We start from the raw sequence: 13,064 nt of genomic DNA, 5'->3' as shown, positions 1-13,064 counted from the left end.
GCTGCTGGAGTACACAACCCATTTTCTGTAGTACTCCTCCACCGGGAGCCGAGTCCCGTGTACCGCCGCAATGCTCCTCGGGTCCACAGGACCGGACCGTGTTCACAAGGAGAGAAAGTAGAGCAGCGGAATGTTACCAAACCTTTCTATAAGCACTATACCACCAATAACCCAAAACACAGACGTCTAGTGACGTAGCCTATTTTAATATTTCAGAAAGAAAAATAAAATCTGCATAGCTTATTAGGTAAAGGCCTGTATGTATACGAGGGTAAGTTCACAGTAAAGTAAAATGTGAGACAAAAGTACTAATGATGATTATTATCATTATTGTTGGCTATAAGTGTGTTGTTATCTTAATAAAACAATAGTCTAACTTTCCCTAATTATTACTAAGTTCTGACACTTTTTTTTCTTTTAATTTATATAATTGTATTATATATATTAAATATAATATAAAAGATATAGCACGCGGTGTTTAATAATAAATGCCAGTGTTTCAAAAGGGCCAACAAGGTCATCTTTCCACATTTTTTAGCCTGGCATGAGTCACGCGCGAGGGAAGGACACCGTGTAATTTTACCCCGTGTACCCACCCCGCGGTGTGGCACGTGCACTGCGGCGGGTTACGGTCGCCGTGGCGGAGCGTTTTGTTTTCCCTCTCGTGCCGCTTGCTGTACCGGTAGTATTAAACCTGCCTCTACCCACCAACCAGGCTGTCACGTGGAGCTCCTCATGGGCGCGAGAGAGCCGAGGAGCCGCTCTCGGCCGGTGACGTCAGGCGCGCAGACAGCCGAGGGTTCCCGATTGGTCGCTCGGCTCCTCCCACCGACGACCCGAAGCAGCCACGGAGACTAAAGATAGAAGCGGCTCCACGACAGCGGCGCGCCGGGCAGGAAGCGAGGGGCGCGGGAGAGGAGGCCTCTGTCAGCGTGTGCTTTAAACACCGATAAGAACAGAATGAAATCACGATGGCGACTCTCCGCTGTTGTTGTTGTTGTTCATAGCGCTGTTGTCAGGGGTTTGCTCTTTCCACGTTTCTTTTTTCATAGACTATGGATCACTACAAGTTTATTTTTTACATATATAATGAGACACTATTCCATGTCTTCCTTCATCAGGCCACACCGCATCTAAAACTATGTTTTCCCCAATATATTTTTATATTGTAAGTAATAATTCCACACACACACGTGTATATATATATATACACATACATACACATATATATATAAATACATTTCAATAAAAGTCCTTTAAAAGTACAAAATGTAGCATAGGCATTCCTAAAAACTAAAAGTGCAACATGGCTTCCGTCTATATAATATATATAATTTGATTAATAATATGATTCTTCTTAATTGGTCATGATTGAGCTAATGTTAACTACTTCATATGCTGTTGGGTAGTTTTTTTATTATTATTATTTTTGCATTATATTATACTGTGTATATAAAATCTTAATCTAAAAAGTAAATCAATGTACTGGAGGAACACGGATAATATTTTCCTCTGAAATGTACACGTCATACGAGCAGAAATATGAAGTCGCATGAGGATTTCCCTGACAATGGAAATACTCAAGTGAAGTAAAAGGCCTACTTAAGTACTATATAGTAAATAGTTACTTTTTGAATATACTACATACCCCGCGGAGGATATACACAAGTTTGAAGAGAGTCAATAAGTGATGAAGGGATTCTTCGGTGGCGCCCTGATTAGCAGCGTACTACTTCAATTTAACTCTGACTCGACACAAAACCAGAGCCTCGACTCCGGCTTTACGGGCAGATCAGCATCAGCCCTTTAAAGACGAGCTAAGCTTGATAAACACTTGGCATAACTAATGAGGCTAAATCCACCTGCTTACACACATTCCACCTGCAGTGCTGACATTAGCTGGTTTCCAGGTTGACAAGTAGTTTCTCTGAGTCAAGATTAATTTTTTAGTCCATGGTCTACTTTTATTTCAGAAAATTCATCCATTTGACTCGCAGAGCGTGTTGTATATTCTTTGTAATATATATGAGTGTCTGGAAACTGACTGATGGTGTGGTATATTTTTCGAATTTTTTAAATATATATATATGTATATATATGTTTTACCTGTTATATTTTCAACAGGTGGCATTTAAAGTTTTGTGTAAAAATGTACTGAAAAAATCCGATAAAAATCCGAAAAACACAGCATGAATTATAGGTTAATTACATCAATTTTAATAAATAATCCTACTTTAATATACAAATTGACAGTGCTTAGATTGTTTTTGTTAATCTTAACATTCATGGGTAACAGTTGTTTTCCCATCATCTCATTTTTCTATACAAAAGCAAAGATATGCAACAAACTTTGTGTAAACAATAGTAGTCCAAAAAAACCAAAAAGGAGATGATTCTAACAGTACCATGAAAACCAAATAATACGTTTCAGGGGAAAGGGAACATGAAAGTTATTGACTGCAAAGCAGCAAACAGGTAAACAAAGACAAAAACAAACAAAAAAACAGGCACAATTGGAAGATGTTTGCTGCTAAATAGGAAATTATGCGCATGACGTTTATAACAATAACAGACTGCTGATCAAATTGTAATAGCGAGAGTGATACTGAATAAATTACACAGTATTTAGAACCCAATTAAATAAGAAAGCAGATGATAATAAAACAAGAGACATGATGCCATTGGATTTACACAGGTGAAAGAAAACTATCTGTATATATATATATATATATTTCCCTCACACAATATACTATGTCTATTGAGAAAAAGAAAGAAAGAAAAAAGTAAAATTGAGAAGGCCAGCTTATTAAATATTATCTCTATATTTGCATAAGTAAAGACAACCAACTACTCCCTATTTGTATCCAGAGACAATAAAGAACAAACACGAAGAATTGGCCCACGCTATTTCAGTAAGACGTGGTGGAATGGAACTCAAATCCACACACGGCGATGAGGTTGCATCTTTAAGTTAATATATTGCACGACAACACACAAAAAAAGAATAAAGACATTTAATACTGCTCTTTATGCCAGAAATATAAATAGAAAACAATTCAATAAAACAAACGAGACTAAATCCTCCTAAAGTCCAGTCAGCTTCGTCGAGTTTCAAGTTCAACCAGTGAAGTCCATGTGTTAACAAATCCAATTCATGTGTTATTATTATTATGCCTTTTTTTTGTTAAGTAGAAAAACATTTGGCACCAATTCCCAAGCGGACTGAACAGAACGAGACGCGTGGGTGCCGAGCTACACGTCGCCTTACGGCTACCTATCGTTTCCCTATGAACCGCTTATGAATTACACTCAGGGCAGTGAACATGATGTGCAACCTCTGAGGGACACACACACACAGACACAGACACACACACACACACAGTCCACACGCCGATGCCGTCACCGGCCCCTATGCGGGCTGCTGGGGGTTGACGTTCATGTGCTGCGGGTGTCCCAGCAGGCCAATCCGCTGCTTCTGCTTCCTCTGTTCGGTCATCTGGAGAAATGAATACATTAAATAAATAAGTCCATCTCATCTTCCTCCTCTCCTCTTCATTGATTCATTCTCTCACAACAGAAACTAACAAACCCTGCACAGACGGCTCATACTGAAACCAAGTCGAAAAAAGAAAAAAAAAGTCAGACATCAAGCGAAAGCCCGTGAGTCAGAAACAAAAACGCCGGCGCCGACCTTCGTGGCGGCAGCGGGAGCGAGGACGGGCTTTTCTGCACTGCCAATAAATGACTTGATTTATAAACAATTAATATAAAAAGACACAAGGGAGCGATTTGCACCTCGACACCGGAACACAACAAGTGAGAAGGCAAAGCGGCGTTGTGATGAGTGTTCCAGGAGAAAGTACAAATACCAAGGAGACGCATCAAGTGGACGCTCTGAACTCGGCTAGCAGCAGAACGTTGCCCCCCCCCCCCCCCCACACACGCCCGCCCCTCCTCACCCCTCACACTCACACTTAAATAATGCCAATTTCACAGAGAATGCTCGCGGGGCGATTTTCCCGTTTGCGCTCCACTCTAGTCGGACGCCAATTTCTTCCCCCGAGGAGGATGGGAGTGTATGAACGGTCGCTTTACGTAACGTTTCTTTATATGAAAACAATTTAAGAGTCACAACAAGGACACACACACACACACAATGTCGAGATTGGACTGAAAATGTGACCGATGCTCCTCCTGTGCCCTTCACAGCTTGCAGCAACACAACAATCATCCCCCCCCCCCCCCCACCGTCTGGGTCAGAATGTCTCGGCAGCATTCACTTCCCCACAGATAGTTCTCATTTTAAGGGTAAAGACATTTTTTTTACAATTGGGTTCACCTCGAAAGGGGGTGGGATTGCGGCGATTGCGCAATCCTTGCCTCAATTTGACCACAACAGCCGCCGATTGTATTCTAACGCAGCGAAGAAGTGTTTGTTTGTTTTATTGAAAACAATATGACGAAAAAGGCTTCACCCAGTGCCTCAATGCAAAGAGCCGTGCGCGGCGTGTTTCCGACCCACCTGCTCCTTGAGCTCGGTCAGCTGGCCCGACAGGTTGGACACCAGCTTCATGGTGGACTCCAGCTTCTCCTGCAGGTTTCTGATCTCGTTCTGCTCGCCGTCCGCGTCGCTGCTGACCAGAGACATGGCCCGCATCCGGGGGAACCAGTCCAAGTTGTGCTCCTGGAGGGAAACGACAAGAGCCGAGGAGGTGAGGGGACCGATCGTCACCGTCATGGCGCTTCTTCATCAAATCTGCTGCGAGTTCGGCCATTTTCTTTGGAACATACACTACCGTTCAAAAGTTTGGGGTCATCCAGACAATTTCGTGTCTTCCATGAAAACTCACACATTTATTTATCAAATGAATTGAACATTTCATAGAACATATAGTCAAGACATTGACAAGGTTAGAAATAATGATTAATATTTGAAGTATTAATTTTGTTCTACAAACTTCAAGCTCAAAGGAAGGCCAGTTGTATAGCTTATATCACCAGCATAACTGTTTTCAGCTGTGCTGACATAATTGCACAAGGGTTTTCTAATCAGACATTAGTCTTCTAAGGCGATTCGCAAACACAATGTACCATGAGAACACTGGAGTGATAGTTGATGGAAATGGGCCTCTATACACCTCTGGAGATATTTCATTACAAACCAGACGTTTCACCGAGAATAGTCATTTACCACATTAACAATGTATAGTGTGTATTTTTGATTAATGTTATCTTTATCGAAAAAACAGTGCCTTTCTTTGAAAAATAAAGACATTTCTAAGTGACCCCAAACTTTTGAACGGTAGTGTATTAGTGCCCTTTCTAAATGTTTTTTGTTTTAGAAATAAACCTATTTTTGATTTTCTTTTTCCGATTTTCCATCTTTTAGGGTAGTTAGAAATGAGTCACAACACACACACACAACAACACATCATGTGTGAGCAACCGCTGAGCCCTATTTGATTAGTGTGTTTCACCGTAGGCCCCGTTCAGAGAGTTCAAGCTAACTCGAACGAATCTTGAGGGACTTTCCAGATCACAAGGGATATGTGAGGGCATTCTTGGAACAGGCGCTCGGTTCCCTCATCGGTGACACGTTGCTGGCAACGTCTAGTCTCACACACACACACACACATAGCGAAATGCAAAAATAATAATAAATAAAATCTACTAGAACTGGAGGATGAAGAAAGAGGCTTCCTGGTTGGATGATGCACTCGCTGAGAAGAAGTCGCAGCGCGAGGAAGACGAGAACCGTGTTCAGCGCCGACACCAGGTACACGAGCGGCGGCAGCTGGAGGCGAGGAACCGAGCTCCTTCGGTCGGCGTGTGTGCGTCACGAGGTTTATTTCAATGCCGGTCGGAGAGAGAGCGCAGCTTTGAAATATTAGCCGTTGCGGTGATTTCTACGGAGAATGAATGACACCATTGATAATCACTCGCGGCACGCATCGGCGTGAGCCGACAAGAAACGTCTAGGTTCGATGTGGAGATTTCTTTCATCGGTTCTTTCATAACTCTATTAAAAGTCCGAATGGAAAGATCTGCCGCAAGGGTCGAGGTGTAGAGTTTGGCATTCTTTGGGCACAGAGCGGCTCAGTGTGCCCGGGGGCTGTAATCTGATTGCAACGGTTAAGAACAACAACAACAAGGCAGTTTTCACATAGTTGGAGGAGTGGGATTATTTCTAAAAGATTGAATTATTGCGCGAGTGTCTAGATGAAAAAGTACTGAAGCAAAAACCACAACTCTGTGAAAGTTATAATTCGGGTTTTTGATACGCTACACGGTAAATGAGTAATTTAATTTCTCTATATAGTAGTTTCCATTGTTTGTGGCGGGGTCCGCCGTCCCTGCACACGGTGACGCACGATTTCATCTTCAGAGAGGTGATAAGATAAGAAAAATAGATTTATTGCGACTTGAATGTACTTCTGTTTGCATACATGACATGCAAACATGGCAGAGGCATGACACGCAGCAACAAACTCATGGTGGTGGTGTGTGTGTGTGTGTGTGTGTGTGTGGGGGGGGGTGGGTGGGGGTGTTGACGAGTTCAAACAAGGCTCCGGGGGCCACGCGGCTGCATTCTTTCACGCTTCCACCTCCTCCGGCACTTGACCGCCACATGCCATTGTTATTGTGTGTCGACCGAAACCCCGCTTCCAAAAATAAGCCCCCAGTCACGGGAACACAGTCATATTTCATTCAACCCCCTCCCTTCCCCCCGTCTCGCCCTCATGTGCCCTGCTCCGTAAGCGTGACCGGCGGTCCTGATGTGGCAGGACTGAAGAGGCAGAAGGATGGAAACGTCCTATATGTTTTGTCTGTGGCTGTGTGTGTGTGTGTGTGTGTGTGTGGGAGAATCACGCACCACTGAGAGGAGGAGCAAGTTCCACTTCCTGAGAGCGAAGAGGCGCCTGTGTCGAGTTCAACTGCCCCTCGAATAGAATCCGGCTCATGTTCGTCGCATGGTGAATGAAGTGAGAAGGTGTTTAATTTTTTTTTTTTAATTAGTGCTTTAATTTCTGCTCACAAGGCGGTCTGTTTGAGAAAAAAAATAAAAAAAAGGGTTCCGGCTTTTGAAAAGACATTTTTCTGTCACCGCCACCTCCCACACGGCGTTCTGCTCGTACCGCTGTCGACACGCTGGAGGTCGCTTCCCCATTTTGGCTGTCACGTGCGCTTGTGTTTGACGACCTCGCGCGACCTCTTCCCCCGCCCCCCCCCTTTCCGTCCCCCACTGTTTACAATTCGTGAGCGCTTCCAGTAAGCGGGCCTCGAGACCCGAGGCTCCGCATCAAGCCGGGGTTTGCTGGAAAAAAAAATGAAATGACGGAAGTGGAGTTTTCATTAGTATTAAAACCGCGCGGGCCGTGAGAGGGGAACAGGATGCCGCGTGGTTAAAAACAAGCAGCCGCGAGCAAAAAGAAAAAGAAAAAGATCCCCGCAAAAAAGGAATCTCACACATCACAACAGACGCGGACGGATACGGCTTCAGCATATCTCGCTACACTCGCTTGTCTTGTACTGATGTTCCAAATGAGCCCGAGGAGGAGGAGGAGGAGGGGGGGGGGGGAGAATCCTGCGCTGCTGAATGCTTTACAAACTAGGCCAATGAGTGTGAGCCGAGCATCATCATCATCTTCATCATCTTCTTTTGTGTTTGTTTTTTACACCTTACATTGACACCTTCACATTGACGTCAGTCCTAGTCATTGTCAGAGAGTTCTCTTCTCCCCCCCCCCGCCCCCCCGTTACGCGGAAAAAGAAAAAGATCCCCGCAAAAAAGGAATCTCACACATCAAAAACGGAGCGGAACAACCGCGGGCAAGACGCGGCGGCGTAGATTGAAGGAATGTGGCGGCCCACGCACAGCGCGTTCTATAAATAGCGTGGGGGGTGAATCTGCAGTAGACTGCAGCCACGAGATCAGCAGCCACATTCACAGGATAGTCTTCTTCTTTATTATTATTTATATTATTATTTACATATTCTGCGGTATGGTTTTCTACTCGCAGCTCAACACAAATAGTGAGGGTCAAACAACACGCTTTCAATTAGTAAAACACAACAACAACTTGAAATGAGGCAGATGATAGAGAGCGGGTACGGCCAGCTAGAACAAACAGGACGAATATGTGCGTCACACATGCTGCTGTTTAATAATGGAATATTATGTACTTTAAAAATCTATTTTATTGATTGTGTAATTGCTCATGCATGGTGTATCGCTCTTTCTTCTTCTTTTTTTTGATGAACCACAGCTGCCATCATAGAGCTGGCATGATAGCGTGCACGAAGCATGAATTCGGGTGTGGTTTCCATTTTTTACATTCTGCCCTGAGGAAGATTCGAAGAAGCAGCGTGGTAAATACGTAGAAACGTAAAGATGAATACATTTTTTGTAGTGTGCAGGTGTTACCTTTTTTAAAATTTGGCTTGTACTTCTTCACGAAAAGAGCATTTCAGCCAATTCTGCATCAGACCTCATTAATGTTAAATGTTATTATTTAGACATAGGCTCAAGATGTGCATTTCATTTATATGTAATCTCATGTTTTTAGGTTTATTTTGTAACATCTGCCTCTCGGGACTACAGATAAAAAATAGCCTCTTGGCTAACATGGCACATTTACAGATTTTTTTCTTCTTCTAATGTGCCGCTTATCAAATAAACCAAAGTAAAAGAAAAACGTTTAGTTACGAAAGCAAAAGGAACAACCTCTGACACAAAGATCTTAGTCGACTGCTCAGACAACAAGGCATCAAACGGTTGCATGTGAGGCTCAGGAGTTAATATGAAGGATGACTGGGTCAGCTGATGGGTCATCGGGGTCTTTTCGCACCATGTGTGTGCCCTCGCCGCTCTGCCTGCCCCTTAAGCCCGATCTCATTTGGGCTCAGTGGGGTGGAAGGTTAATGGCCGGGAGGATGGGGGTTAATCCCAAACCACGTGGCTCCTCACAAGACCCGAGTGCAGCGGATCGAGGCGAAAGGCGAGCGGTGCGTGGTACCGAGCGAGAAACCGACAGGCAGCACAAAGTGCGTCAGGAGAGAAACCACATCAGAAGAAAGGGGCTTTCCTGTGTGCAGCTTATGAAAAAAACACTTTCTAATTGCTCACAGGCGACGAGTGTGACGCAACCAGAACAGTAATTGATTGCCTTTCTGGTTTTTATTTAATTCTTTTCAAATGAACAAACATTTCCACAATTTATCTGGTTGAGTCGGTGGTGACATGAAAAGCAGAGTTCTACGCGGTGTGTGTGTGTGTCGGGACATGAAAGCAAATGCATCTACATTAAACTGGACACACTCTTTTTGGTATTCTTTAGCTTCACTTGGACCATGTGTTTTCATACACAACCTGTGTGTGTGTGTGTGTGTGCGCGTTCATATCCGTGGCTCTCGTTTCATAACGCAAATAGTCATTGGTTGAAAGAAATGTGTAGACAATATAAACTTTGCTTGTACTCGCAGCTGTTTTTTTATTTTTATTTGTTTTTTAATCTGACATTTCTGTTTTAGTGTTCAACATGGACAAATTCCAATAAAAAACAGAAAATAAAGAAAACGCAGCTCTCGGAAGAGTTTTTTTTGATAACTACACTTTTTTGATATTTAATAAAAGGAGACATCACACTGCAGCTTGACGAAAAACACGAGTGCATGCGCCCGTCCTGCCCATCATGAGGTTATATGCAGGGTGAGACCTGAGTGCGTTTCATGATTAAAGCAAGGCAAGGCTGCTTTGGGGGGATTAACACATTTTATGCTAATGGGGGACTTCGCCTGAATGTTAATTCTCCGCTCAAAGCCGACTGATGCGATAATACTTTGGAAGGATTCAAGGTCACGGAGGCAGGGATTACATAATGCAGTCCTGGGACTCGGGGACAGACGAGGTACGAATGCCGCCCATTGTTGGTGGCGAGGGACAGAAGGACTGCGGCAATGTCCAAAACCCGATCGCCTACAGGGATACTTCAGAGGGAGGTTCAGCCAATAGCGGCGTCGCACGGTACTTTTGCATCCGAGGTGCATGAACCGTTACCTGCAGGAGTAAACACGATGTATTTTGAAAGGAGGGGAGCTTGAAGAATCAATTTGTTCACAGCAAGCGTGTCTTATTTATTCCAAGTGGGCCTCGCAGTGTAGGTTTCGTAACGCATGTGCACGATGACATCCTCACCCTCATCATTTCGGCCACGTAGCTCTCCGGGCCGGTGTACTCCGTGGAGTCCTTCACCTTCACCAGGACGATGAAGAACAGGTAGTGCCACATGTTGTGCTCCACTTTGATGTGCTCTTCGAAGGTGACCGTCTTATTGTCGAACTTGTCCCTCTCCAAACCTGGAAATTAAAAAGGACACAACCCCAAATATACCACGCGCACACACACACACGCAGACACACACAGGCAACCACATCCACCCTCCGAATAAACAGGGCGCTTTCATTTCTTTGCAAGAGTGAAGAAATACGCTTTGTGTGGAAACATGACTTAATCATTCTTGTGACCTAAATGCGGCAGAAAAAAAAAAAGAGAAGAAAATACTAAAGAGGAAACGGGGTCACGAGGGATTGGGCAGACAAAACAGGTCAGGTGAGATCTGCTAAAACTCTTCATGGACTCGTTTGCTGCACCGAATCCCTCATACATTCTTGCAGTTGCATTTGCACAAAAAAACAGGCGCAACCAGTTCAGAAAAAGGAGTGAGAATGACCGCGGTTTGACCGGTGATCGCTCGTGACGAACGTCTGACTGAGTCGGGGTGAGTGTGCGGTCTAACGCGGTCAAGGCAACAGGAAGATACCCTCCCCCTCCCCCTCCCCCTCCACAGCAGCAGCACCTGCCATGACTAACCGTTCATTCTGGGAAGAGGAGGCGTTTGGTTGTTTACACTCCCCAGAAAAGCAGCCCCCGTTCTGCACAGAGGCAGCAGAGGCAGCAGTCACACGCTCACGCACGCCGGAGCGGGCTGGGTGCAGTCCAGACCGCTCGTTACGATTGGTCTGGATTTCGTCACGGGCGACGCCTCTGCGTTCACACCTGCCGAGTGGCGCGTCAAGTATTGCTTGCAGCCTCGAGTCGAATGGAACTGCGAGACATTTCCGCTTCGACTGAGCCAAACGCCTTTAAATGTCAAGACGATGTTTAATTTTTTATTGATTTTTTTTTTAACCCGTACAATAAAAAAATAAAAACCCGCAACTTCATTTCATTATTTTCCTCACCGCAAATGAAACACGTCGTCTTCAGGATTTCCTCTTTCTTCTGCTTCTCGCTCCTCAGGTCGGCGAACGTGTCGATGATGACACCGAAGATGAGGTTGAGGACGATGATGATGACCATGAAGAAGAAGAGCATGTCGTAGATCACCCTGGCTGCGAACAGGGGCTCCTGTTGAAGCCGGAACGGGGGGGGGGGGGGGGGGAAAGTGGCGAGGAAAGTCACGCTGAGAACAAGGGGCCCGGTTTAGAAAGTCGGTGTACGGTGGGGTTGCACGGAGCTTGAGCTGCCACCCTATTCAACCGTTTCTCAAATATTCAGAATCGTGGGGAAGCGTTGCCCGTCTGATTTGACTGAGAACAACTTTTAGGATTCATTTTCTCATTAAAGACTCAGAGTAAAGTGGATTTAAATAATGTCCCACAGAATTATCAGTGAGGCTTCCTTCTCTTTCCATGTAAACAAATAAAGTTGACCTTTTTATGTCAAATGTCACTTGGATAACAGCTCGGAGTGACTCACACAAGACCATGTACACGACCCGTGCCCGTGTGTGTCGAACGCCCACGAGCGTTAAGCTAACGGAGGTTTATAAAAGTATGAGTCATGCCCTCATTCTAGGGGACTCGCTGCAGATCCAACACATGTTGTGGTACAGCACAAGCTTGTCTTTATCCTGGATTAGTACCATTAATGCTTTTTTCTGGCTCGTTTGAAGTTATGAAAGGCCTCCACGCAACCTCTCTGACCTGCCAGCGGAGCAACGTCTCAAGTCCAGAGACACACTGGAGCTTTTTAAGAAACACCACCTCATCCTTTGGTTAGCCAACCACTCAATGTTGATATTATTCTGTCAAAATCGTAATGTTTATATGTGGAGTACGTCACCTTTCAGTTTCCTCCATCCACTTTAATTGCCTTCAATTTTAGGTAATCTGTGTGTGTGGGAAGGGATTGCGCAAGCACGAGGGTGAAGCGTGTTGGTGAACGGTAGATTGTAGACGACTATTTAAAGGCGGGGGAATTTAATGCAATTTAATGACACCGTTGTAAAGTTGTAATCTAAACTCAGCTCGGGTGTGACGTCTTCATCGGTTGTTTTCTGCACCTCTTTGGATGGCTTCCGCAGGACGTCTCCAACACCTCCTCCGCTCCGGAGGCCGTGACTCAGCACCGTGACGATGCACATGAGCAGCGAGTCGCACGACCGCTCCTTTCCCTCGATGACCACCGCCGACGGCCGGGCGGTGAGCGGCGCTGCAGGGAGACGCACAGACACCGCCAGACAGTCATTCTCTGTCAGCTGCATTGCTACGACCGGGCAACACCTAGATCCATAAAGAAGAGAGGCCAGATAGATACACAAAAAATACTTTATATATCCTTCTATATATTTCCTCTCAGCCTCAGCGAAGGGGGTGTGAGGATATAAGAAGTCTGGGAATGTCACCAGCCTATCCTAATGAGGCGGCGTGGTGATGACGGATCGGTTGAGGCCTCGGCAAAGTCGCACCAGCGTGAGGATTCGACGTGGCCGGCTGATCGATGTCGAGGTGGTGCGTGTGTTCCTCTGTGACTGGAGGCTTTTCACATCAAGGTCAGTAGGTTTGCTGTGAAAAGCTCCCTGCGCCATCACCGGGTGCACCCGTCGACCTGCGTTTGTACCCAGTGGTAATTAATCCCTGACCTCTTGACATCAGGTCTCAGGCGAGCCTAGAGCCCTGCACCCTGCTCCCCGAAAGCCCCCACCGGGTTTAAACCCGTGACCACCCGGCCGCCGGCGTCGTCTCGCATCGCGGGCGGAACGAATCTCCTCCGGCTGAGTCGC

The 13,064-nt window shown here is 45.3% G+C and overlaps 1 protein-coding gene across 6 annotated transcripts in view; it reads right to left on the bottom strand.

Moving 5' to 3' along the window:
- Positions 1-2,194: 2,194 nt before the first annotated feature.
- Positions 2,195-13,064, bottom strand: part of itpr1b (inositol 1,4,5-trisphosphate receptor, type 1b) — an 80,165-nt gene continuing 69,295 nt past the window's right edge. For 4 of the 6 annotated variants that reach the window (XM_056436958.1, XM_056436960.1, XM_056436959.1 and 1 more), the window contains 5 exons: positions 12,345-12,493; positions 11,242-11,407; positions 10,196-10,356; positions 4,523-4,684; positions 2,195-3,496 (listed from right to left, as the gene is read on the bottom strand). In XM_056436958.1, coding sequence (XP_056292933.1) covers positions 3,410-3,496; positions 4,523-4,684; positions 10,196-10,356; positions 11,242-11,407; positions 12,345-12,493 — 725 coding nt within the window. In that variant the 3' untranslated portion in view covers positions 2,195-3,409. Of the gene's footprint in view, positions 3,497-4,522; positions 4,685-8,952; positions 10,058-10,195; positions 10,357-11,241; positions 11,408-12,344; positions 12,565-13,064 lie in introns of those variants that run through there. The other 2 variants (XM_056436962.1, XM_056436963.1) reach the window with 2 other exon arrangements.

The sequence above is a fragment of the Pseudoliparis swirei genome, chromosome 18 (genome assembly GCF_029220125.1).
Source record: "Pseudoliparis swirei isolate HS2019 ecotype Mariana Trench chromosome 18, NWPU_hadal_v1, whole genome shotgun sequence".
In the NCBI taxonomy this organism is placed as follows: Eukaryota; Metazoa; Chordata; class Actinopteri; order Perciformes; family Liparidae; genus Pseudoliparis; species Pseudoliparis swirei.
This window is presented reverse-complemented; position numbering and strand designations above follow the sequence as displayed.